The 21,887-nt window shown below is 58.2% G+C and overlaps 2 protein-coding genes across 11 annotated transcripts in view; one reads left to right on the top strand and one right to left on the bottom strand.

The window, feature by feature from the left end:
• The window catches only part of FAM163B (family with sequence similarity 163 member B), a 34,629-nt gene extending 20,742 nt beyond the window's left edge, over nucleotides 1-13,887 (top strand). For both annotated transcript variants that reach the window (XM_030818125.1, XM_030818126.1), the window contains 2 exons: nucleotides 10,736-10,851; nucleotides 11,538-13,887. In XM_030818125.1, coding sequence (XP_030673985.1) covers nucleotides 10,759-10,851; nucleotides 11,538-11,945 — 501 coding nt within the window. In that variant the 5' untranslated portion in view covers nucleotides 10,736-10,758 and the 3' untranslated portion in view covers nucleotides 11,946-13,887. The remainder of the gene's footprint in view (nucleotides 1-10,735; nucleotides 10,852-11,537) is intronic.
• A 1,547-nt stretch (nucleotides 13,888-15,434) lies between these two features.
• The window catches only part of ADAMTSL2 (ADAMTS like 2), a 39,273-nt gene continuing 32,820 nt past the window's right edge, over nucleotides 15,435-21,887 (bottom strand). For 8 of the 9 annotated variants that reach the window (XM_030818118.1, XM_030818117.1, XM_030818120.1 and 5 more), the window contains 4 exons: nucleotides 21,348-21,518; nucleotides 20,421-20,597; nucleotides 16,970-17,114; nucleotides 15,435-16,209 (listed from right to left, as the gene is read on the bottom strand). In XM_030818118.1, the coding sequence (XP_030673978.1) occupies nucleotides 16,091-16,209; nucleotides 16,970-17,114; nucleotides 20,421-20,597; nucleotides 21,348-21,518 (612 nt within the window). In that variant the 3' untranslated portion in view covers nucleotides 15,435-16,090. Of the gene's footprint in view, nucleotides 16,210-16,969; nucleotides 17,115-20,420; nucleotides 20,669-21,347; nucleotides 21,519-21,887 lie in introns of all 9 variants that reach the window. The other variant, XR_004031470.1, reaches the window with a different exon arrangement.

Below are 21,887 nucleotides of genomic sequence, written 5' to 3'. Positions count from 1 at the left end.
CCGCATCCAGAAACCCAGTCCTTTGCCCTCCTCCCATCCCCTCTACCAACAACTTGGTGCCCACAACCATTCAGGGTGACTAGCCTGTGTCTCACTCTGCAGCAGATGTGCCCAGTGACCCTGGGCAAGGCCCCCTCTCTGGGGAGCAGAGCCACCCAACTGCACAATGAGTGGGTCAGCAGCATGCTAGATCCCTCAGCATGCTAGATCCCTCAATATGCTAGATCCCTCAGCATGCTAGATCCTTCAACCTGCTAGATCCCTCAACATGCTAGATCCTTCAACATGCTAGATCCAACATGCTAGATCCCTCAACATGCTAGATCCTTCAACATGCTAGATCCCTCAACACACTAGATCCTTCAACATGCTAGATCCATCAACATGCTAGATCCCTCAGCATGCTCGATCCTTCAACCTGCTAGATCCCTCAACATGCTAGATCTGTCAACATGCTGGATCCTTCAACATGCTAGATCCTTCAACATGCTAGTGCTAGATACTTCAACATGCCAGATCCCTAAACATGCTAGATCTCTCAACATGCTAGACCCTCAACATGCTAGATCCTTCAACATGCTAGATCCTTCAACACACTAGATCCCTCAGCATGCTAGATCCTTCAACCTGCTAGATCTTTCAGCATGCTAGTGCTGGATCCTTCAGCATGCTAGATCCTTCAACATGCTAGATCCCTCAACATGCTAGATCCTTCAACATGCTAATGCTAGATCATTCAGCATGCTAGATCCCTAAACATGCTAGATCTCTCCACATGCTAGACCCTCAACATGCTAGATCCTTCAAAATGCTAGGTCCTTCAACACGCTAGATCCCTCAACATGCTAGATCCCTCAACATGCTAGATCCTTCAACATGCTAGATCCCTCAACATGCTAGATCTTTCAAAATGCTAGGTCCTTCAAGATGCTAGATCCCTCAACATGCTAGATCCCTCAACATGCTAGATCCCTCAACATGCTAGATCCTTCAACATGCTAGATCCCTCAACATGCTAGATCTTTCAGCATGCGAGTGCTAGATCCTTCAACATACTAGATCCCTCAACATGGTAGATCCTTCAGTATGCTAGTGCTAGATCCTTCAGCATGCTAGATCCCTCAATATGCTAGATCCTTCAGCATGCTAGATCTCTCAACATGCTAGATCTTTCAGCATGCTAGATCCCTCAACATGCTAGACCCTTAACATGCTAGATCCTTCAACACTCTAGATCCTTCAGCATGCTAGATCCCTCAACACGCTAGATCTCTCAACATGCTAGATACCTCAACATGCTAGATCCTTCAGCATCCTAGACCCCTCTACATGCTAGATCTCTCAACATGCTAGATACCTCAACATGCTAGATCCTTCAGCATGCTAGATCCCTGAACATGTTAGATCTCTCAACATGCTAGATCCTTCAACATGCTAGATCCCTTAACATGCTAGATCCTTCAGCATGCTAGATCCCTCAACATGCTAGATCCCTCAACACGCTAGATCCATCAACATGCTAGATCTCTCAACATGCCAGATCCCTCAACAAGCTAGATCCCTCAGCATGCTAGATCCTTCAACCTGCTAGATCCCTCAACATGCTAGATTCCTCAACATGCTAAATCCTTCAGCATGCTAGATCCTTCAACACGCTAGATCCCTCAACATGCTAGATCCTTCAGCATCCTAGATCCCTCAACATGCTAGATCCCTCAACATGCTAGATCCCTCAACATGCTAGATCCCTCAAATGCTAGATCTCTCAGCATGCTAGATCCCTCAACATGTTAGATCTCTCAGCATGCTAGATCCTTCAACATGCTAGATCCCTTAACATGCTAGATCTCTCAACACACTAGATCTCTCAACATGCTAGATCCCTTAAGATGCTAGATCCCTAAACACGCTAGATCTCTCCACATGCCCTCAGCATGCTAGATCCTTCAAGAGCCTAGATCCTTCAACATGCTAGATCCCTTAGCATGCTAGATCCTTCAACCTGCTAGATCCCTCAACATGCCAGATTCCTCAACATGCTAAATCCTTCAGCATGCTAGATCCCTCAAATGCTAGATCTCTCAGCATGCTAGATCCCTCAACATGCTAGATCTTTCAGCATGCTAGATCCCTCAACATGTTAGATCTCTCAACATGCTAGATCCTTCAACATGGTAGATCCCTTAACATACTAGATCTGTCAACATGTTAGATCCCTTAACATGCTAGATCCCTCAGCATGCTAGATTCCTCAACACACTAGATCTCTCAACATGCTAGATCCCTTAACATGCTAGATCCCTCAATACACTAGCTCTCAACATGCTAGATCCCTTAACATGTTAGATCCCTCAACATGCTAGATCACTCAACATGCTAGATCCCTCAACATGCTAGATCCCTCAACATGTTAGATCCCTCAACATGCTAGATCGCTCAACATGCTAGATCCCTCAACATGCTAGATCCCTCAACATGCTAGATCCCTCAGGATGCTAATCCCTCAACATGCTAGATCCTTCTGTACCATTAAGCCCCCCCCCACCCCAGAGTCAGGATCCCACCTCCTTGGGCCATGCAGCCCAGGTGTGCCCTCCTCTGGGCAAGCAGGACCTGGAGCCAAAGGTGGCAACTCCAGGCCTGACAGCAGCGGCCACAACTCAAGCTTTATTTTTGCAAGTTCTTCCCCAAATCTTTCTGTTCAAGGTCCTTAAGTAGCGTGGTAGCCTGCCTGACAGAAGGTCCCACAGGCCAGGCCTCCCACCAGCATGATCCATCTGAGCCCCCCATGGCACTGCCTGCTGCTCTGCCCCAGACAGGGCCAGTGGTGCCCCCATCTCCCACGATCCCCAACTCGGTCTCAGCAGAAAGGGGCTGGGACTGGTCAGTGGTTTTTGACCAGGGTCTGCGATTCTCTGGTGCCAAAGCAGGGAGTGCCACCAGCTTCCCCATTTTCCAGCCTCACAGCTCAGGGTGTGGGGACTTCTTACCTTTGCCTCTGTGGCTGCTCCTGGCCTCCTGGGCAGATGGCAGCAGTGAGGTCCTGGCGAGCACTGGGCTCCCACCCTCCCCTCCCCTCCCAGGCTCGCCCCCCATTCCCCCATCACCTTTTTCTCTTTTCTCTCTCCCTTCCCTATCTGCTCCAGGGGCTCCCAGGGAGATCCCAGGAAAGAGCTTCGGGGACCCCAGCCTGAGAAAGTGGGGTCAGTTAGACTGGGCAGAAGGTGAGGTTTGAGGCAGGCCTGACTTTTGGGGTGATGGTCTGAGTGCCCCACCTCCCTCAGACCACCCAAAGCTCCAGCCTGAGAGTCCCAGCCACACCCGTGGGGGGCGCAAGTCACTCATCTCCAGGAGGCCCAGGGAGCAACCAGGCAGCCCTCAGCCGGGGCCCCCTCTCCTCCCACAACCTGCCTGGTGGGGGCTATCTCAGCTCTGCCTGACCCAGCCTCTAACTGCACTGAAGGCTAGACCCTGCCCACTGGGTCACAGGAAGCAGTGACCCCTGAGGACCAGGAAGCCCCCAGGAGGCTTTGGCACAGCCCCATGATGGAGGCCAGGAGGCCTGACCCTGACACTCCCTGTCCTGCCCTACGGTTCCTGAGGTTGGCAGACAGTGACTTCCTGGTGGGGACCAGGCCAGCGGGGGACAATCACCTGGTCCTTTCAGCTTCTTGCTTCCTGGTTATGGCTCCAGGGCCTCCCAGCCATCCACAGCCTTGGCGTTGGCTCCAGCTCCTCTCCTCCTGGTCCACAGCACCCCTCGACTCCCCTTCCTAGCTCCACACCGTGCCCATGGTGGACCAGACAGGGCTCCAGCCCTGGGTCGCCCTGGTCGCGGGTCAGCTGAAGCTGGTCTTGAGAGTGGCTTCTGACTCCAAACAGGGATGGGCTTTGAGCTTCAACAAGACTCCTTGAGGAGCAAGGATAGGCGTCTGTCCAGTTGGCTTTTCCATTGCTCAGTGGATCATCTCTTCTGGCCTCAGTTTACTCCCTAGAAAATATGGGTCAGGTCATCTCCTTGCAGAGATGTGTCAGACCCGCTGCTTCCCCGATGACCTGGGGAGTGGGTGGGCTCTTGGACAGTGGCTCTCGGACAGTGGCCGAACCACTCTTGCCTCAGTTCATGCCACCACCTGGGAAAGCCACCTACGCTGGGGTCGGGGGGTCCCAGGGTGAAACGAGACGAATGCACAGAGTCTCGCAAAGCCTGGCTGAGGCCACGCTGGTTCTTACAACCCCTGACATGGTTGGATGACAGTCCTGAGAAAGGCAGGGACCCACTGCTCCTCATCACACCCCACCCCTGTCTCGCTCCTATCCAACTGCCCAGCAGCTCCGGCTGGCCCATCGTGGAAACGGCTTCCATTCTTCAAGAGCACAGAGACCCCCAGGCACCACCATTTGCACTTTTGTGCCAAACACACACTGCGTGCCCTGCTCCTGCTGGGCAGTGAACCGCAGACCCTAAGAGCCCCTCCATGGTACTGACCCCAGGGGGCTCTCCAGCTGGGGTCTGGGGGGAGCTTCCGGAAATCTGTGAAACCCCAGAAATGGCCAGCAAAATGCCATGGTCCCTGTGCTCTTTCTGGGTGCCCCTCAAGGAGTCCAGGCAACCACGGGGGCAAACCCTGGGTACGGGCGAGTTTTCCGAACACCAGCTCCCCACTCTGTGCCAAGCCCAACAGCACCAGTACCCCTGCTGTGGGCATTTTCTGCCTCCTAGACAGACCGCAAGCCCCTCAGAACCCATGGTGGGCAGGGGCCTAATTCACTGCCCCCTTCCCCCCGCAGCTGAGCTGGGAAGGCAGACATTCCAGGTGCTGTTGGGAACTGCCCTCCAGGCCCCCCAGACTCCCTCCTGCCAGCCCACCCCCAGCCGGGCTCTGGATAACGTCTCGGAGACCAACCACGGCAGCGCAGGGCAGCTGAGCACTTCCTCGTCTGTTTATTACTGAATGCCGGCATCTGGGAGCCCGCGGAGCATGAAATTAGGAACAAATGTGCAGGAGGTCTAGACAGGAACTCTGCGGGCTGCTCTCCTCTGATCGAGGACGCCGGGGCCCTTGGGCTTCCAGGTAGTGGGAGTGCCTTTGTAACCAGACAGATGTGTTTGTGGAGGAAAAGGCACTCTGAGTCTCCATAAGCCCTCGACGAGACGCCGGCATGGGGAGGAGTCTGACCATGAGGCAACGAGCCTGGGTTCCAGGTCCAGCTCTGCCCTGAGCCCCCAGGGTCGGCCCTCTCTGCCCTGGCCTTGGTTTCCCCATCTGGAAGTGGAGGGCACCCGCCTCACCTGGTTAGAGGGGCCGTTTGTGAAGCCATCAGATTGCAGGGCCCGCGCAGCTGCACTGCCGTCGGGACGTGTGATCACCAGGCTCCCCGTTCTGGGGCCCGGTTGGTTTGGAAGGCGCGGGGCTGGATGAGCCAGAGGGCATGGCCAGTGCCGAGGATGTAGGCCTTGGCTTCTCTCTGGCTCCTACCACGAGCGCTGGGCATCTCAGGTGAACGAGGCAGACAGAAGCCTTCATTAAGCGTCACCTGGGCCCTGCACCATGCAAGGCAGTGGCGGGGGCTGGGGCTGGGGCACAAAATAAATAGGCTCTGGAGGGTCCATTCCCATGGGCTTTGTGGCAAGTGAGGGGGATGTGACAAGAGGGACAGAAAACTAGCAGAGTCTGAAATTCAGCACAGGACGTGTGGCCCAGATGGTGGTGAGCAGGGCGTCTCCTGCCAGGGAAAGGTGGGTGTGGGGAGGGGGCTCCCGGGGGAGGCAGGTGGAGGCTGGTGTCTGGCTCTGCTGCCAGGTGTTTCCTGCCCCACCCCCAGCTCCACGCCATTCATTCCTCGGCGCCAGTGCCGCAGGAGACAGCTGAAGCTTGTAAACGCAGCTGGCTCTCCCTGCCGGCTGCAGAGACGAGACGGCCCCCTTGCCACAGACTCTGTGGACTGGGGTGGGGGACGCACAGGGGAGCCCCATCTCACAACCTGTCCCTGTAAAAACCCGGGGCGGGAACAGGGAAGCAAAGCCATTTATAAAGCTTTAAAACCATTTATGGTCCCAGGGGGCAGATAAACAATTCAGCGCTATTCTCGCCAAATTGCCTTGGCTGGCAGTGCGGAGGCTTCAGGGGAGGTGGAAGAGGGGTGGGGCTCGAGTCACAAGCAGGCGGCAGAGTAGCCTCTGCCTGGCTGTCCCTGGGCCTGACCCGCATGGCTCTGCTTCCGAGGCTTGGCCTGTGCTGTTTCCAGCACCAACAGGCCCTCTCCTTCTTCTCCCAGCCCATCCTTCACAGGCCGACTCAGAAGCTTCCTCCTCCAGGAAGTTTCCCTTGGTTCCTCCCCCATCCGTTACCACCCTGAGCAGCCAAGTCCTCCCCTATTCTCTCAGGCACTCAGCTTTCTCAGAGCACAAGCATCCTTGGGAGCCAAAGTGTCTGTAGCCCTTCCCCTTCTCTGCCCATCCTTGGAGGGTGTCATCTGGCTTTATCGCCTTATCACTTGATGCTTGTTTACATTGTCATCATCCTGACTTTGTTGGGTGTCTAAATCATCTGGATTCCTGGCAGGGCCGATTAAAAATCCAAGCCCCCCAGAGTTGGGAGGAATCAGTGTCTAAACCCTGCCACACCCATTTTACAGATAAGAAAACTGAACCCAGGGAGAGGCCTCTGACCCAAGGTCACCAGCAAAAGTAGAGCAGGACAGAGGCCCCTCAGGCTCGTGTCACCTGGACCACAGCTGAGTAGAGTCCTGGGGTCCCCAGGGAGGAGACTGAAGGTGAGCACTCACGGAGGGCAGCAGGTGGTTCATATTCTTCCCCCATTAAATGAAGGGGTGGGACCTGGTCCCTCTCAGCTCTGGCGTTTGAAGTTTTGAAGTTCTGTGGTGTGCGTTAAAGTTCAGGAAGTCTTCCTGGAAGAGGAGGACATGTGCTGGGCTTTGATGGCGTGGTAGGTCTGCGGGGGCATGGGCATCCCAGAGGGTGGGGCACAGCTAGAGCAGAGGGGAGGCAGGAGGGTGGAGGCCCAGGAAGGCCGTGTTGCTGGGAGCTGCTCGGAGTGAACTGTGGGCTGATGTCAGGCCGGGCTCTGGTGGAGCTGCCAGCGGAGTGTGTGTCTGTCGGCCATGCCTGGGCCCTGGGACCTGGCGCCGTCTCGGGCGTTGCTGCTCCTCGGCGGGCGTGTATCTGCAGAGCGACGCTGAGAGGCTCCAGCTGGAGCAGCCCGGGTGTTGGAGGGTGGCTGCTGACAGCCCTGGGCACCTGGCCTGAGTCGGCACCCTTCCCGTCACGCCGCCAGGCTGCTCTCCGCTGGAGGAGACCTGGGCCCAGAGGAGCTGCAGCCAGGCGGAGCCAGGGACCGACTGCATCTCAGACCTGAGAGAGAGCTTTGCGGCGAGCGGGGCCAGCTCCCTCAGGGACCCGATGAAGGACTCAGACCCAGGGAGGGATGCGGTCCTAACATCAGCACAGCACTGAGCATGGGGCAGCTGCTGTCCCACAGAACCCCTGGGGTTCTCCCATTTTATAGAGGAGGGAACTGAGGCAGAGCAATGGAGGCATTGAAGGCCCATTCTTGCAGCTAACCAGAGGCAGAGCCAGGCTGGCACTTGGGGGTCTAGCCCGGGTGTCCTCTATGGCTCCCCAGTACCTGTCCCTGAGGGAACGCCTCAGCCTAGCCACGGCCACCTACAGTCTCCATCCTCCCTGCAGTCTCAGCCTGACAGCAGTGGGAGCCCCTCCACCCAGGCACATGCCTCCCTATGGGAAAGCCGTGGCCCCCATTGCTATCAATAAGCCCCAGCCGTGGGCCCCCAGCCGTGGCCCGTAGTGGAGGGTGATGCTGAATTTTAATCTCTGCATGACCACAGGCACGTGCCTCCACCTCCCTCAACCCCTCCCAAGCTGTGTGAGTGCCCTCACTGATGAAGTGGGGCCATAATTACCTGGGTGCAAATAGCAAAAATGCACTCCAGGTGACATACGCACAGCAGGAGTCACTCTGCAGGTGTCAGGGAGGGATCGGCACCTGAGTCAGGACCACAACGGCAATCTCTCCCGCAGCTGTGGCCTTTCTCGCTCCCTCCCGGAACCAGCGCCTTCTGACTCTCCAACATGTGGCTGAAAACTCTACCCTTGGCTACAGCCTGGCCACAGCCTGAGCACTCATGTCTCTACCCAAGGTCAAGCGACCAGCAGGGACCGGCCAGTGTCTCAGGTCTTAATTCCATTTCCCAGGACAGAGGCCGTCTGGCCCAGCCTGGGGTGCACGTCCATCCCAAACCCAATAAACTGTGGCCGAAAGGACAGCAGCAGAGGGCTCAGATGTGGCCACCAGCCTCTTGGCTCAGGGCAGAAAGAAGAGGGCCATGGCTGGGCCAGCACCCCCAAACCTGATAGCACAGTGTGTGGTTCCCCAAAGGAGCTGTGGCATTCAAGGCATTCATGTGGAGGAGACATGGGGTTCAGCAGTCGGGGTAGGGTGGCGGGTAGGGCCCCAAGGTGGATGGTAGCAGCGGATCCAGCCCTGACCTGACCCAGATCCCTCATCTTACTGGTGCTGGGGCCTGGGCAGTTCATTTCTCTCCAGGCCTCGGTTTGCTCCCTAGTGGGATCATTTGGACATCAAAAAGAATCATGACTGCAGCGGATTGAAACGCATCAAATATATTTTCAAAAATCAGTGAGATTGCACTGGGCAAGTTTCCACATAGAAAGGCAAGCTGGGGCAGACAACAGGCTGGGACCAACAGGGACGTGGGGCCTGCAAAGGGGGCAGGGTCACTTTTGGTTCCATGAGAGGTGTGGGTCTGGGCTGGCCTGTTCTCCATCCTCTCGGCACACACACAGCCACAAACCTCAGGGCACCAGCTCGTTCTGATCCCTGATAAAGGGAGGAACGGGACCTCTGAGCCTTCCCTCTGCAGGCCGCATGCTAGGGTAACCACACAGATGATAAAGGAATGTGCTTTAGAGCTTTTTCAAGAAGAACTGGAGCTCATAAACATGGAAAGAAGGATAACATTTGGAAAGTCACTACTTTGTAACTCCTAGTGAAGTCACAGATCCAGGTCATGCACAGGATGCTGCAGCAATGGGCTGGGAGACCCCCCGGAACCTGGCAACAGAAGAACTGGCCGAGAGCAGCTGCGCTCATTAGCTGATTGTGACGTCAAGATGAGGGGGACAGCAGACATCAGGCCCCTGGAAGTGATGCAACAGGAAGCCAGTTTAGAGGAGAAACACTGATAAAGGAGCATGTTCAATGCCACGCGAGGAATCCCAGCCAGCTCCAGTGCATGGAAAATTCCGTCAGATAAACAACCCAGTTTCTCCAATAAACAACGTGGGGGTGTGGGGCGTGAATGGGTTTCTAGCTGTTCTAGAGCAAAAGGAGCCAAATGCAAGTACATCCTGATTTGAACTAACCAACCGTAAAAAAGGCATTTCGGAGACGACAGGAGAAAGCTAAACGTAGGCTGGGTAATTTTTTAAAAATCCTCCTCCGTCAGATTCTGCACTGGAGTATTTATGGGTAAAGTGATATGCTCTGTGATTTCCTTTAAAATACTCCAATCTCTTCCTCCACCCCATACCCCAGCAAGAAAAAAAAAAAAATGAGGCTTGGGAAATTGAGGAAGGAAAGTGGCGCCAGCTCCCACTGCTTTGTGAGAGGTGATTGTGAAGCATTCAGGAATTTTGTAAGCTGCTTGTCAAACCTTGCTTGAACTGAAACTGGCCATGGTAAGAAAGTCTACACCACAAAAATCAGCAAATGCTCCCAGCCGGGTGCTTTGAGAGCTGGTTTATCAGCACACCCCAGGACAGGGATGAGCTGAATGCAGCCGCCACTGACAGCATCACTCCAGCCTCCCTGCGTGTTTGATGGACATTTTCCACAAGAAGGAGTTTGCAAAGGGCATGTCCCTAGGCCTGGAAATCCCACTTCTAAGAATGTATCCTGAAAGCCACTGAAGCAGGTTCAGGTGGTTCCCATTACTTAGCTACAAAGACGCTTATTAAAACATGGCTAAAAATATTTGTTTAATGTAAGAAGCCCAAATGTCAGGCAGGAACTGGTTTTCAGTTTTGCAAGATGAAAAGTTCTGGAGATTAGGTGCCCAACAGTGTGAAACATACTTCGTGCTACTGAGCTGCACACGTACGAATGGTGAAGATGGTGCATTTTATGTGTGCTTTACCACAATTAAGCATTTTAAAGAAAAGGAGTCAGTTACATGAAACAATGGAATCGGGTTAGAGAGTATGTTGCAGGAGAAAATTTAAGGATATGGCAGAATAATGGTGACTGTGTGAGATGAAAATGCAGGGAAGCAGGTTACAAAACCATATGTTCGGCTTGACTGCATTTGGGTAAATTTTAAAACGTGCAAGCTTGTAGAGCCAGGCTGGAAGGGCGCCATTCATTGAGAGCATGCTACGCTGAGCATGGAGAGACACGCTTGTAAAAATGTCACAAAACCCTGTGCTATTAGCATCCACCTTCTACGGATGTGGAAGCTGAGGCTGGGAGAGGGGCAGGGACAGAGGCCAGCCGAGGCAGAGCAGGACCTGGGCTCCTCCTGCAGCCCGTCCCAGGCAGAGCCCCTGCCTCTCACAGGCACATCCTGGGGTGCTTTTTTCCCCTAAGCTTGTCTTCTCAGTTCTCTAGAATAGCACGAGTGACTTTTGTGGTGAGGAAGCGTGATGCTCTCAAGCTGGCGGCGTGTGTTGCAGGCTGTTGATGGAGAAGGGGGCGGATGACAGCCGGGACCGTGGTCATCACCGGGGGCATCTTGGCGACTGTGATTCTGCTCTGCATCATCGCTGTTCTGTGCTACTGCCGGCTCCAGGTATTCCCGGGCGGCGGGGAAGGGGACAGGGCAGGGAAGCCTGGAGGGTGCCCCTACCTCAGGAGGGAGCCCCGCATGAAGGCCACAAGGGTCACGGCCTGGGAAGTGGGGAAGAAACCTGTGGCAGAGAAGACGCACAGCAGAAGGCAGCGGGACCCTACCATGGGGCTCAGTAAGACGCGCCTGACTCCCCTCACCCTGAGCTTATAGGCTCAGAGACGGGAAGGGACTTAGCCAAGAGCACCAGCTGCCCCGAGGGAGTGCTGCGGTGAGCAATCCACTCCAGGGCCACCCAGGGTCCCCATGTCTCCCTGAGAGATGAGGGGGAGCCATCGGGGCAGGGCAAGGCAACACAGCTGCCAGCGCCTGTGACCCGCAGCTCTGCTGATGAGGGGCTGCGAACCCCTCCATGCCTCAGTCTCCCCGCCTGCAAAATGGAGATAACAGTCACGCCTGCGCGTTGCTGGGCGGAAGAGATGAGTGGATCGTTGTGAAGTACTCGGCACTGTGCCTGGCCTGAGCGAGACCCATAGCACTGGTTAAACAGCTGAGGTGTCAGGCCTGGGCTTGGGCCACCCCTCTCCCACTGTGCCTATCTCCCCTCCCCAGTCAGGGGTAGCCTTTCCCGCATGTGGGTTCTGGGGTGGGAGCGGGCGGCCGCATGGTCACCGTCCCTCTGCCCGCAGTACTACTGCTGCAAGAAGGACGAGTCCGAGGAGGACGAGGAGGAGCCAGACTTCGCCGTTCACTCGCACCTGCCCCCGCTGCACTCCAACCGCAACCTGGTGCTGACCAACGGGCCGGCGCTCTACCCCACCGCCTCCACCTCCTTCAGCCAGAAGTCCCCGCAGGCCCGCGCCCTCTGCCGCAGCTGCTCCCACTGCGAGCCCCCGACCTTCTTCCTGCAGGAGCCGCCGGAGGAGGAAGAGGACGTGCTGAACGGCGGGGAGCACGTGCTCTACAGGAGCGTGAGCCAGGAGGACGTGGAGCTGCCCCCGGGGGACTTCGGGGGCCTGCAAGCGCTCAACCCCAACCGCCTCTCAGCCATGCGGGAGGCCTTCGCCAGGAGCCGCAGCATCAGCACCGACGTGTGACCTGGGCCCGCCCCCAGGATCCTGGCCTGGAAGGTCCCGAGACAATGGGGGAATTCCTGTGGCACACCCACCTGGCCCCAGGCCCCAAGTGGGGCTTGGCTGAGCCCTCCTGGAATCCCTGCCCTCAGGGGAGGCCCAGGCTTGGGGAGCCCCCAGGCTCGTGGCAGGGATAAGGCTCATTGAACACAAATGTGTCCTGGGGGGAGGCACAGCTGGGGCCTGGGGCTAGAAGGACCAGGTGACCATACAGCCGGCTGGGCATGCACCAGGGCTCTCAGGCACAGAGGCCACCGTTACTCCTGATGATTCTGTCTCAGACCCAACAACTTGGCCTTCCCAGGAGGTCTCCATGTGTCACCCCCTCCCTGGGTCTCACCCTTCTCACCTGCTCAAGGAGGTCCAGGGCCCTGCAGCAAGGCCCTCCCTGGCAATTGCAGACCAAGGATTCTGCTCCTCCACCCTGAACTCCGGCCTCTCTCTCTTCTGCTATTTTTCCCTCTCTCTCCCCTACCCGTCTCTCCCTCTCTCTCGCACACACACTCTCCTGGGTTCAAGTGCCAAGCATCTGCCTAGGCTGAGACACGTTGTGCTGAGCTCCCTGAAGATGGACAGGCTGCCCCCTGGAAGGAAGACTTTCAGGGGCAGCAGGGCCCTTGGGATGCTCAGCCCCAACCAGCTTTTTGGTGGCAGAGGGAGGCACGGAGAGAGGGGGAGGCCATGTCGCAGTCCACCTGCCGTGGGAGAAGCAACGCGGAAATGTATAGACCCAGTGCTCAGCCAGAAACAGGGCCAGCAAGCAGCAGTGCACGGAGGCAGCCCGGGGCTCGTCAGGGTGGGCAGAGCCATGGCCCAGGGCTTGAAAACCCCCGCGTTCCCCATGAGACTTGGCTGGCCCTTCCCACCCCTGGGCCTCAGTCTCCCCATCTTGTGTGATGAGGAGAGACCCTGAGGACAGAGGTCTTCAGGCTCTGGGTCTCAACAGGAACTGAGATCCCCAAGGGAGACAGAGCTGCAGGTCACCTCCCCTACCTGCTTCTCAGCAGGACCTAGGAGGCCTGGCCCAGCTCCTGGTGGACCCCAAGCAGCCAGAGCCTACTGCTGCCATCTGAAGACCTCATCTGAGCCCACTCTCCACCAAGCACCCACCCAGGCTGAGGTCTCCTGGGAATTCTCACCCGCTCTCCTGCTGCTAAGGAAATGACGTCAGTGGCTACCCCAGAGAAATGCCCCAAATCCCAGGACACCAGCCATCAGGAAGGCAGCTCTTCCTCACCCAGAAAGAGGCAATTATTTCCTCTCAGCAACCTGGCCCCAGGAGCCCCCTTCCCTCTCTGGGGCTCTCCCTCTCCTTCTGGGCCCTGCCGTGGAGCCCCAGGGCCGGGGCAGCCCCTCTCTGCCCAGGGAAGGCACCGTCCTCAAAGACAAGGCTTTGCCGGGCAGTGGCCTTCCCTGAGCTGAGGGGTAGCCTGAGCAGGACACTTCTTGCCCTTACTCAAAAACAAAATCGCCAGTTTCCAGAGGCGTCGGAATGACTGGCGAAGACACCATCGTTATGTTCTCAGTTGTTTTCCTCCTCTTACTTTCTCCCCTGCCTGGTTTGGACAGGCCAGTGGCATTCACCCTTGAGGTCCCTCGCAGCCCCGGTCCCCCGGGCCCGCCCACACCTCTGGCTTCCTCTGTGCATCCTGTGAAGTCTGTTTCTGATGCATCAGTGTGGGGGGTGGGCTGGGTGGGGTGGGGATGAGAGCCCGGAGCTGTGGCTGTTCTGATTCCATTTCCCAATTCCTTTCTGGTCTCCATCCTCTCTGTAGATATGTAGATCTCTTTGAAATGAAGTAAGCACCCATCCCTCCCAGCTCACTCGGCTCCACCGTGGGGACCTGCTGGGGGAGCTGCTGGCTCCCTGAGGAAAGTGAAAGCCAATAAAACATCTCCCACACTCTTGTGCAGCATCTTCAGTCCTCCCGGGTGTCCAGGCCGTCCACACCCACGCTCTTCAACCTTCTGGGAGGGGCTTCCTCCCACCCCACAGGAGGCAGAGTCAGTTTCTCCTTCCGGATGCAGCCAGCCAGGCCAGGGCTCTGCCCGGCGGGGCCGAGAGCTCCTCTCTGGCTTGGGGGCACAGCAGTGGGCCACGTTTGATTTTGAGTTTCCCGGTGGCTATCCATCTTCCAGCATTGAGAACTACCAGGGTGGACTCTGAGCCCCTGGACAGAGGGTTGTGGGGGGACAGGCTGGGTCCCCTGGGACAAGTGACAGAGCATCTCTGGGCCTCAGTTTCAGCCTCCACACAATGGGGTAATCACGATGCCTATATCGTGGGGACCTTTGGAAGATAAACCCAGGCAGCATCGAGGAGGTGTTGGGCACAGAACCTGGCATACAGTAAGTGTATAATAAATGTTGGCAGAAAGAAGCCAGGAGGAAACAGTAAGACAGGAAGAAGATGTGGGTTGGGGGAAAGAGGAGAAGAACAGCAAGGTGAGGGCGGGCACAGGGTGAGGTGGGCAGAGAGGCCTTAGACCCCGGGGTCTCAGGACTCGGCTCTGTCCGGCCCAAGCTGGTGACCTTGAGCAAGTCCATCCCAGGGGCCTCTAACTCCTGGACTTTAGGGATTGAAAGGACCATCCTGATTGCAGCCCCTCAATGCACATGCGCACACTCAGAGGCAAGAACATACTGGGGGGAGGGGGTGCTGCCTTAGTTTCCCCAGAGCCCCAAGTCCCTCAGAAGCCACCCTAAAGCTGTGATGGACCCTGCTGTGGCTCCCAGTCTGAGGACAAGCTGGCCTCGCGTCGAGGAAGCAGCCCGGCAGCCACTCACCTCCCGACTGCCTGTGTGCACAGAGATACCTCCTGGGGCCCTCCCCGGGCGGTACAGCCCCCTCCTTCCTCCCATACAGCATCTTCCAGCTGTGTCGCTTTTCCTCTCCTGAGTGCTCTTTCCCGCCCTCTCGTCTGGGAAAAGCCACTCCTGCTGCTGGGTCAACCAAGCAGCCCCTCCCCAGAATCCCCCGTGTTCCTGCACCCACGAGTCCAGGTCACGAAGCCCTCCATGAGCTCCAGGAACGGCAGTGACGGTGCTCTTTCCTGAGGCTCCAGGTGGGCCCGGCCCCGCGCCCCCAACACCTGCCTCATCTCCTCTGTTCTTGCCCACACACTTGGAGGTGGGTGCCCTACACCTTAGCCAAGGTCCCTGACCCCTGCCCCCACACGCCCTGTGCCAGTTGCTGACGGGCTCGAGATGTCAACTCCAGTCCTACTCCAGCGCCTGAGTCCCAGCGTCCCCAAACGCCCTCCCTGCACGCTCCCCACGCCTCTTGTTCTGCATCTGTCTTTCTCCTCAGAGCAGGTGCTGTGGCCCCACCGAGGCCCACCCCTGCACCCGGGGGCTCAGTGAGCTGGAGAGACCCCACACAGCCAGGCCCGGGCCCTCCAAGCCCCCAGGCCACCCATGTCTCTTCTCCAGCCAGAGGCAACTGAGAACCCATGATGCCGCCATAAATAGGACCAGTTTATTAACGTAGATGAGCACTGACGCTGACTGCCGGGGCGGGGCCCGCGGTCCATCCCCAAACGTCCCGTGGGCAGGTGCCTCTGCCCGGCGTAGAAAGTACGGCGGGAAGAGCGCTCCATGGGAGGGGCTCCTTAAGAGGGAGCACGCCTGGGCTTCCTTGGCTGCCTGAGCCCCTCTCACCCCATGGCCTCCGAGGGAGGGAGGCCACCCCCACGTTGGGCTCACCTGCAAGTTTCCTTCAGAAGGCCCTGCCACCCAGAGAGGGCGTGGGCTATGGGCCCAGAGCAAGACACCTCCACCACTGGCTGTGGGCCCTGGGCCCCTCGGCTGGGGGCTGCTGGGGGCTGGGGAGTGGGAGCCACAAACACAGGATCCACGCAGGAACACGGACAGGTTCCCACGGCAGGGGTGGCTCTGTCTGGAGGAGGCCACTGGGTGCTGAAGGCTCTGCCCCGGGAGCACAAAGGTCCATGGGCCGTGGGAAGTCCCCTCTTGACAGCCGAGGCTCAGTGCCACGTCTCTCAGGCCAGCGTGCCCTGCAGGAGGGGGGTCTGTGGAGGCCCCAGAAGCTGCAGCAGCCCCAGGAGGGGCGCTTGGTCTTCAACTGGAAGGGGCTGCAGCTGCCGGGCCTAGGAGTGGGGGGGCCTGCAGGAGCGGCAGCACGCCTTGCTGTAGTACCAGTGCCCGCAGAGGTTCACCTTGATGGCCAGGGCACAGTTGGTGCCTGGCTGGTCCTGGCAGCTGTCATCTGGAGAAGGAACACAGAGCAAAGCAGGGCAGTTTCAGGAGGTGGCCAAGGGGTGAAAACCCCAAGGACCCCCACGTGCCGTTTCCCAGGGGCAGTGGGCCCCCACCCCACGGCGGGTCTCCATCTCTAGCTCTCCGCCCCCCCTTTCCTGGCCCATCTCTGTCCCCAAGATGTCGCTGTCCCAGATCACGCCAGGTGATTTGATCTGTGTCCCAAGAGGAGTGATGCCTAGCGGAGCTACAGATGTCACACCCAGAGACCTAAGCATCCCCAAGGGTTCCACAGGGGCCACCCCCGTCCACCACTCAATGTGTCCAAAGCATAACTCATCACGTGCCCTGCACCTGGCACCCTGTCCCTCCTCCAGGTGCCCAGGCCCTGCTTCAGCTGCTCCCCTCCCTGCCCCCTGTGTGCCAGCCCCTGGCCGTTCCAGCTGAGTCATCCTGGATTCAGGTCTCAGCCCCACAGTGGCCCTGCCATCTGAAGCTGACCTGTTTCCCAAAGTACAGGTCTCAGCATGGCTCCCAGGGGCCATGGAGCCCCAGTCAGGCCTCCCCCATTCCCCTTCCCACTCTCCCCTCCCAGTGGGGCTCAGCCATGCCAGGAGGGAGCCTCCACTCCCGGCACAGCTTGGTCTCTCAAGCTGGTTCCCAGGCTCGCCATCAAGGTGAGCAATGTCTGCTCACCCCTCAGGCCCTGACTCTATCCTCACCCTCCCCTGGGAAGTCCCAGAGCCACCCTCAGCCTCCCCGCTCCTCACCTGGGGGCTCCGTGGGGCAGGGCTGCAGATCACAGGCCTGTCTGCCAACGGGCTTCACCAACGGATCACAACCACGGACGATGTCGGTCCCCTGGTAGCACTTGACGTCTCGCATCCTCACGCCCACCCCGCAGGTCTTGGTGCACTGGTGTGGGAGAGACAGAAGGCATGGGGAAAGCCTCCTGATGGGGCAGGGCCCTGGGCAGGGGGCAGGGAACCTGCACATTCCCCCTTCCCCACCCCACCCTTCCCAGGCGGCTGTGAGTCCCAACTGACACAGGACCGGTGGAAGCCCATTTGAAACTAGACCTGCAGCTCCAAGGCTGAGTTGAGGTGCCGACAAAAGGGCATTGGCTGGCAGTCGGGAGGCTCTGATTGTCTCCCACCCAGGGCTGTCTCAGTCTCCCAGAAGCACAGTGAGGGGACATCCCTCCTCTCTCATTTCCCAGGGGGTCCAGGCACTGGCTGGCAGTCAGGAGGCTCTGATTCTCTCCCCACACAGGGCTGCCTCAGTCTCCCCAGATGCACAGTGAGGGGTGGTCCCTCCTTCCCATCTCCCAGAGGGTCCTCTGGCCCCAGCTTTCTCGGGTCTATGGTGCAGACTGTTTGTTGTGGGCCGATCAAATGCATCTCGCGAAGTCACCACCCCCTCCAGTGGCTCCCCGTCCAGATGTTCCCCTTGGAAAACCCCCTGAGCTCCCCAGAACACCAGAGACATCTGCTGGCCCCAGTCACCCTGCTGTCCTCCTGCCAAGATCCCACAGGCGATGGCTCCCTCACACTCCCCGCAACGTGGGTGACCCCACATCACCCAGGCACGTCTGGGACCTGAGCCCTCAGTCCTCTGAGGTGGGTAGGGTGGGAGGCCCTGGCCCTGCGACCCACTCTCCACTTCTGTTTGCAAAGGAGCAGGGAGGACCGATTAAGACTTGGCCGAAAGACTGCTGCCTGCCTGCCTGCTCCGAGCCAGAGGGGTGGGGGCTGGCACCGTCTGCAGGCAAGGAGAGGCTGGCTTGGCGCTGGCGGCGTGAGGACAATCAGCCTTTGGCAGGGCCCTGAGGAGCCTCTGGACATGCCTCTGGAGAGCCGCACATTCCCGGCCAGCCCTGGTGCCAGCTCCTCTGCCCCTGGGGAGTGGATGGGACTGGGCAGCTGGGGGAACAAACACTGACTGAGCTGCCGCTATGCACCGGCATCGGGGAGCAGCCACCAGGAAGGAGGAGTCCACGCGCCCACCAGCCATCTGTGCCAGCCGCACCTCGTCCGGCCCTGCCACCTCCTCATCAGGGCTAGGGAGATGCTCCTCCTCAGCACCCCAGGCTGTCCTTCTGGGGTCCCCCCTTCATAGCTTCATGGCTCCCCCTGTGCCATGGCTCATCACCCAGCAAGGTACCTGCACCTAGTGGGTCCCTGTTTCCTGGCCCCACAGTGGCGCCCCCCATCTGAAGCTAGTGCTTTTCCCAAACTACAGACCTGGGCTGGCTCCCTGGGGCCCTGGAACCCTGGTCAGCCTCCCTGCCCCTTCCCACTCTCCCTCTCACCGGGCTTAGCCTTTCCAGAAGGAGGCTTCATGGCCCGGCACACCGTGGTCTCTCCAGCTGACTCCTGGCAAAAGCCAGCTCACCCTTCAGGCCCTGGCTCTGCCCAGGGCTCCCCTGGGAAGCCCCAGGCCCACCCTCAGCCTTTCCCCTCCTCACTTGGGGGTCCTTTGGTGGGCAACAGGGAATGAGTGAGTGTGTGTTCTCCCTCCTGAACGAGCATGTGTGCTATAGGGCAGGCAGAGGCCCTGGGGGTGGGGGGAGGGTGGAGGCCAGACGCCACCCAGCGTGCACGAAGAGCCTGGGGCCTGGACCCCAATCTCTGAGCAGGGCCGCACTGGGGTCCCCAGCTCGCTCCTCACAGACTCTTGGACTCTCCGCCTTGAACTCATAAGGTTTAGGATCTGGCACCCACCCGCCACGGCGACCAAGACTTGGAGCCCTCGGGCGCCAGGGCCTGATACACAGCTGGGCACTTCACCATGAACGTTCCAGGCTCTGAGTCCCGTCTGACACCCCCATTTTGTCGCCTGGGTATTCAGAGTTGGCCCATCAGCAAACTGAGACCAGAGGTAGCTAGAGACCCCAGGTAAACAGCTTGGCTATGGAAGCCCCTGCCCAGTGATTCCCAGATACCCTCTGGACACCCCCAGGTCCCCCTCTCAGAAGCTCATGGCACCATCAGGTGGGAGGCGGCTGGGGCTGGGGCCAGGGCTGGCACTGCTGTGAAAGGGGCACAGAGGGCTGTGTCGCAGCTGATGTGAGTTACTCAAGCTAGAGTCTAGATGGGACTGCCTCTGTGGGGCCCAGAAGGCGGAGGGGCACCCACTGGCACATGGCGAGGCTCTGGAGTCACGCAGAGGCCCCACAGGAAGTGCAGCACAAGGGGAAAACAGCAGGAGAGGTGAAAGCAACCTGCTCGCTCTGCAAGACAACTGGGGGCGAGGGGGTGCCCAGTTTGCCACCCCCTCTGTGAAACCAGGGCTGCCCACCCACCTCGGGGCTCCCTGCCCGGGGTCCCTCGGGATGAGCTGGTTCAGGCCCCACTTCCCTTGCAGATGCCACATCCCACCTGGGTTTCACTCTAGGGCCATGGACAGGCCTAGCCTCCAATGTCTGCTACAGCCCCCAGTAGATGTGGGACCCCGAGTGGGCCAGAGAGCTCCCTGAACTTCAGTTTCTTCCTCTGAGGAATGGGGAAAAGGACCTCTCCTCATGGCACTATTGGGAGAGAGGAGACCCTTCAGGCAAAGAACTGGGCCAGGGTTGCCACATGTGCCTCAAGGCCCCAGGATGGGAGGGTTCTTCTCCCCTCTACAAAGAGAGCCGAGATCTCAGCATAGCCCTGCCTCACATCCTGACGCTGGGGCATTCTGGGGGCCCAAGAGTCAAAGAATCTCGGAGGGGCCAGACCCGTGCGGGAGACTTACTTCCCTTCCCTCTGGCCCCACCAGTGTCCTGACCTGGAGTGCATGTCTATTACTGTCTCCCTAAATCCCAGGCTCCCGCCTTGCCTGTGGCTCCCAGAGGGCCAAGCCTGTGTCTGCCTCAGCCCAATCTGCTCCCCCCGCCCACCTGGGGTCTGTCTGTCCCATGGTGTCAGGCACATGGGCTGCCAAACACACAACTTAGAGGCCACAATTCGAGGCCAGAGTTCCCGGGCCCAAAAAGGCCCAGGACAAGTGCCGTAGGGATCCCAGGGACAAGATCAGAGACGGTTTCCCGGAGGTGCTGGCTCTCGCACCAGCTGACGTGGCGGAGTTGAGAAGCTTTCCCGGGAAGGAAAGCCCTCACGGAGGCTGTTAGGGAGGGAGGAGCAGGAAGCACTTAAGGAGGCTTGAGGCAGGAGGGGCGGGATCAAAATTCAGGTCTGGCCTCAGGCAGCCTCCGAGGGGGGCCGGCTGGGAGCTCACCTCTGACCACGGGCTGGTGTACCACTTGAAGCAGGGCCTCTCGAAACACGTGCTCTCCTCGGCAGGCTTCTTGGCGAGCCCGCACTCGGAGCCGCTGCGCGTCTGCGGCTTCCCGTTGGCCAGCTCCATGCAGAGCACCAGCCGCTTCTTGACCCCGCGCCCGCAGGTGGTGTTGCACTGAGGCCGGGGCAGAGGGAGCGGGTCAGCGCCAGGGCCCAGCAGGACCCTACACAGGGCCCACGGCGACTCTGGTGACAACGGTCTGGTCAATAGCAATTGGGTGAGAATGCTCCAATGCATAACAAACTGGCTGAGAACTCTTTGTTCGATAACCATTTGGCCCCAAATGGATTTGATCAAAAGCAATTTAGCACAAAACCATCTGTTTTGAAACAAATTGGCTAATGACAATTTGGCCGGTGATGATTTGGCCAAAATCAATTCAGCAGAAAACAATTTGGCTCGAGATTATCCAGTTTAGTGACCTGCCTGGAGCTGCTGGTTGCATGCAATTTGTGGAGGGCAACTCGTCTGAAATGACAAGTTGGTGACGATGACAGGTGGGTGTGGAAGACACACTGGTCATAATCAAAGGTCGCACAGGCCCCTGGGCCAGGAGCAGGCAGCCAGAACAACCCCTGTCCCTAGCTTTCTGTGTCTCAGGGACTTGGGGGCCCAGGCTGGGGGCAATACCAATTCTGCACACAACACTGAGCCATGCAAAATTGGGATTTGGGGACTTGTAAGGTGTTTTCCCACCTTTTAAGCCTTTTGTATTCTAAATTAATTTTTAGGGAATTATCCCTTCATAATTTGCAATGAATTCCTCTTTTTCACCCATCTGTGGTCCCAGCCATCTGGCTCTCCTCTCTGGCCAAATGCTCTCCAGACACCAGGAGGCCCTTCAGCGGGCTCTGGGGCACTCACCCGCTCCCAGTCCTGGGCCAGCCAGTGGGCGGGACAGTTTTTGTCCCCACAGGGGTGGATGGCCAGAGGCTTGGTCTCCATCTGGCACTGGGACTCAGGTACCACCCGTCCGTCACTGGTCTTGCAGTACACGTGCCTGATGGTGCGGCCTTGCCCGCAGCTTCCACTGCACTGCAGGGGAGAGGACAGGCAGGGGACATCGAGTGAGAGGCAGTCATGCCAGGAGGGGCCCTGGATGTCAGTCCCAAGGGAGAGGAGTGGCTCTCAGGCAGTCTCGAAGCGGTTGCCATGGTAACCACTTTTTAAATAACATTTTCTATTCTAATTACAGAAATAATGCATGCTTGATGAAAAGCACACAGAGAAAAGCACACTTAAAAAGATCATCTGTGCACCCACCACCCAGAGGCGACCCCAGCTAGCATCTGAGCATCTCGAGAGAGAGAGACAGAGACGCGGAAAGAGACAAAGACAGACACAGAGAGACAGAGATAGGGGAGACAGACAGAGAGACTCAGAGACAGAGATGGGGAGACAGAG

Source organism: Nomascus leucogenys, chromosome 8 (genome assembly GCF_006542625.1).
Source record: "Nomascus leucogenys isolate Asia chromosome 8, Asia_NLE_v1, whole genome shotgun sequence".
Lineage (NCBI taxonomy): Eukaryota > Metazoa > Chordata > Mammalia > Primates > Hylobatidae > Nomascus > Nomascus leucogenys.
Note: the sequence above shows the minus strand (reverse complement) of the source record. Positions and strands in the feature narration are given on the sequence as shown.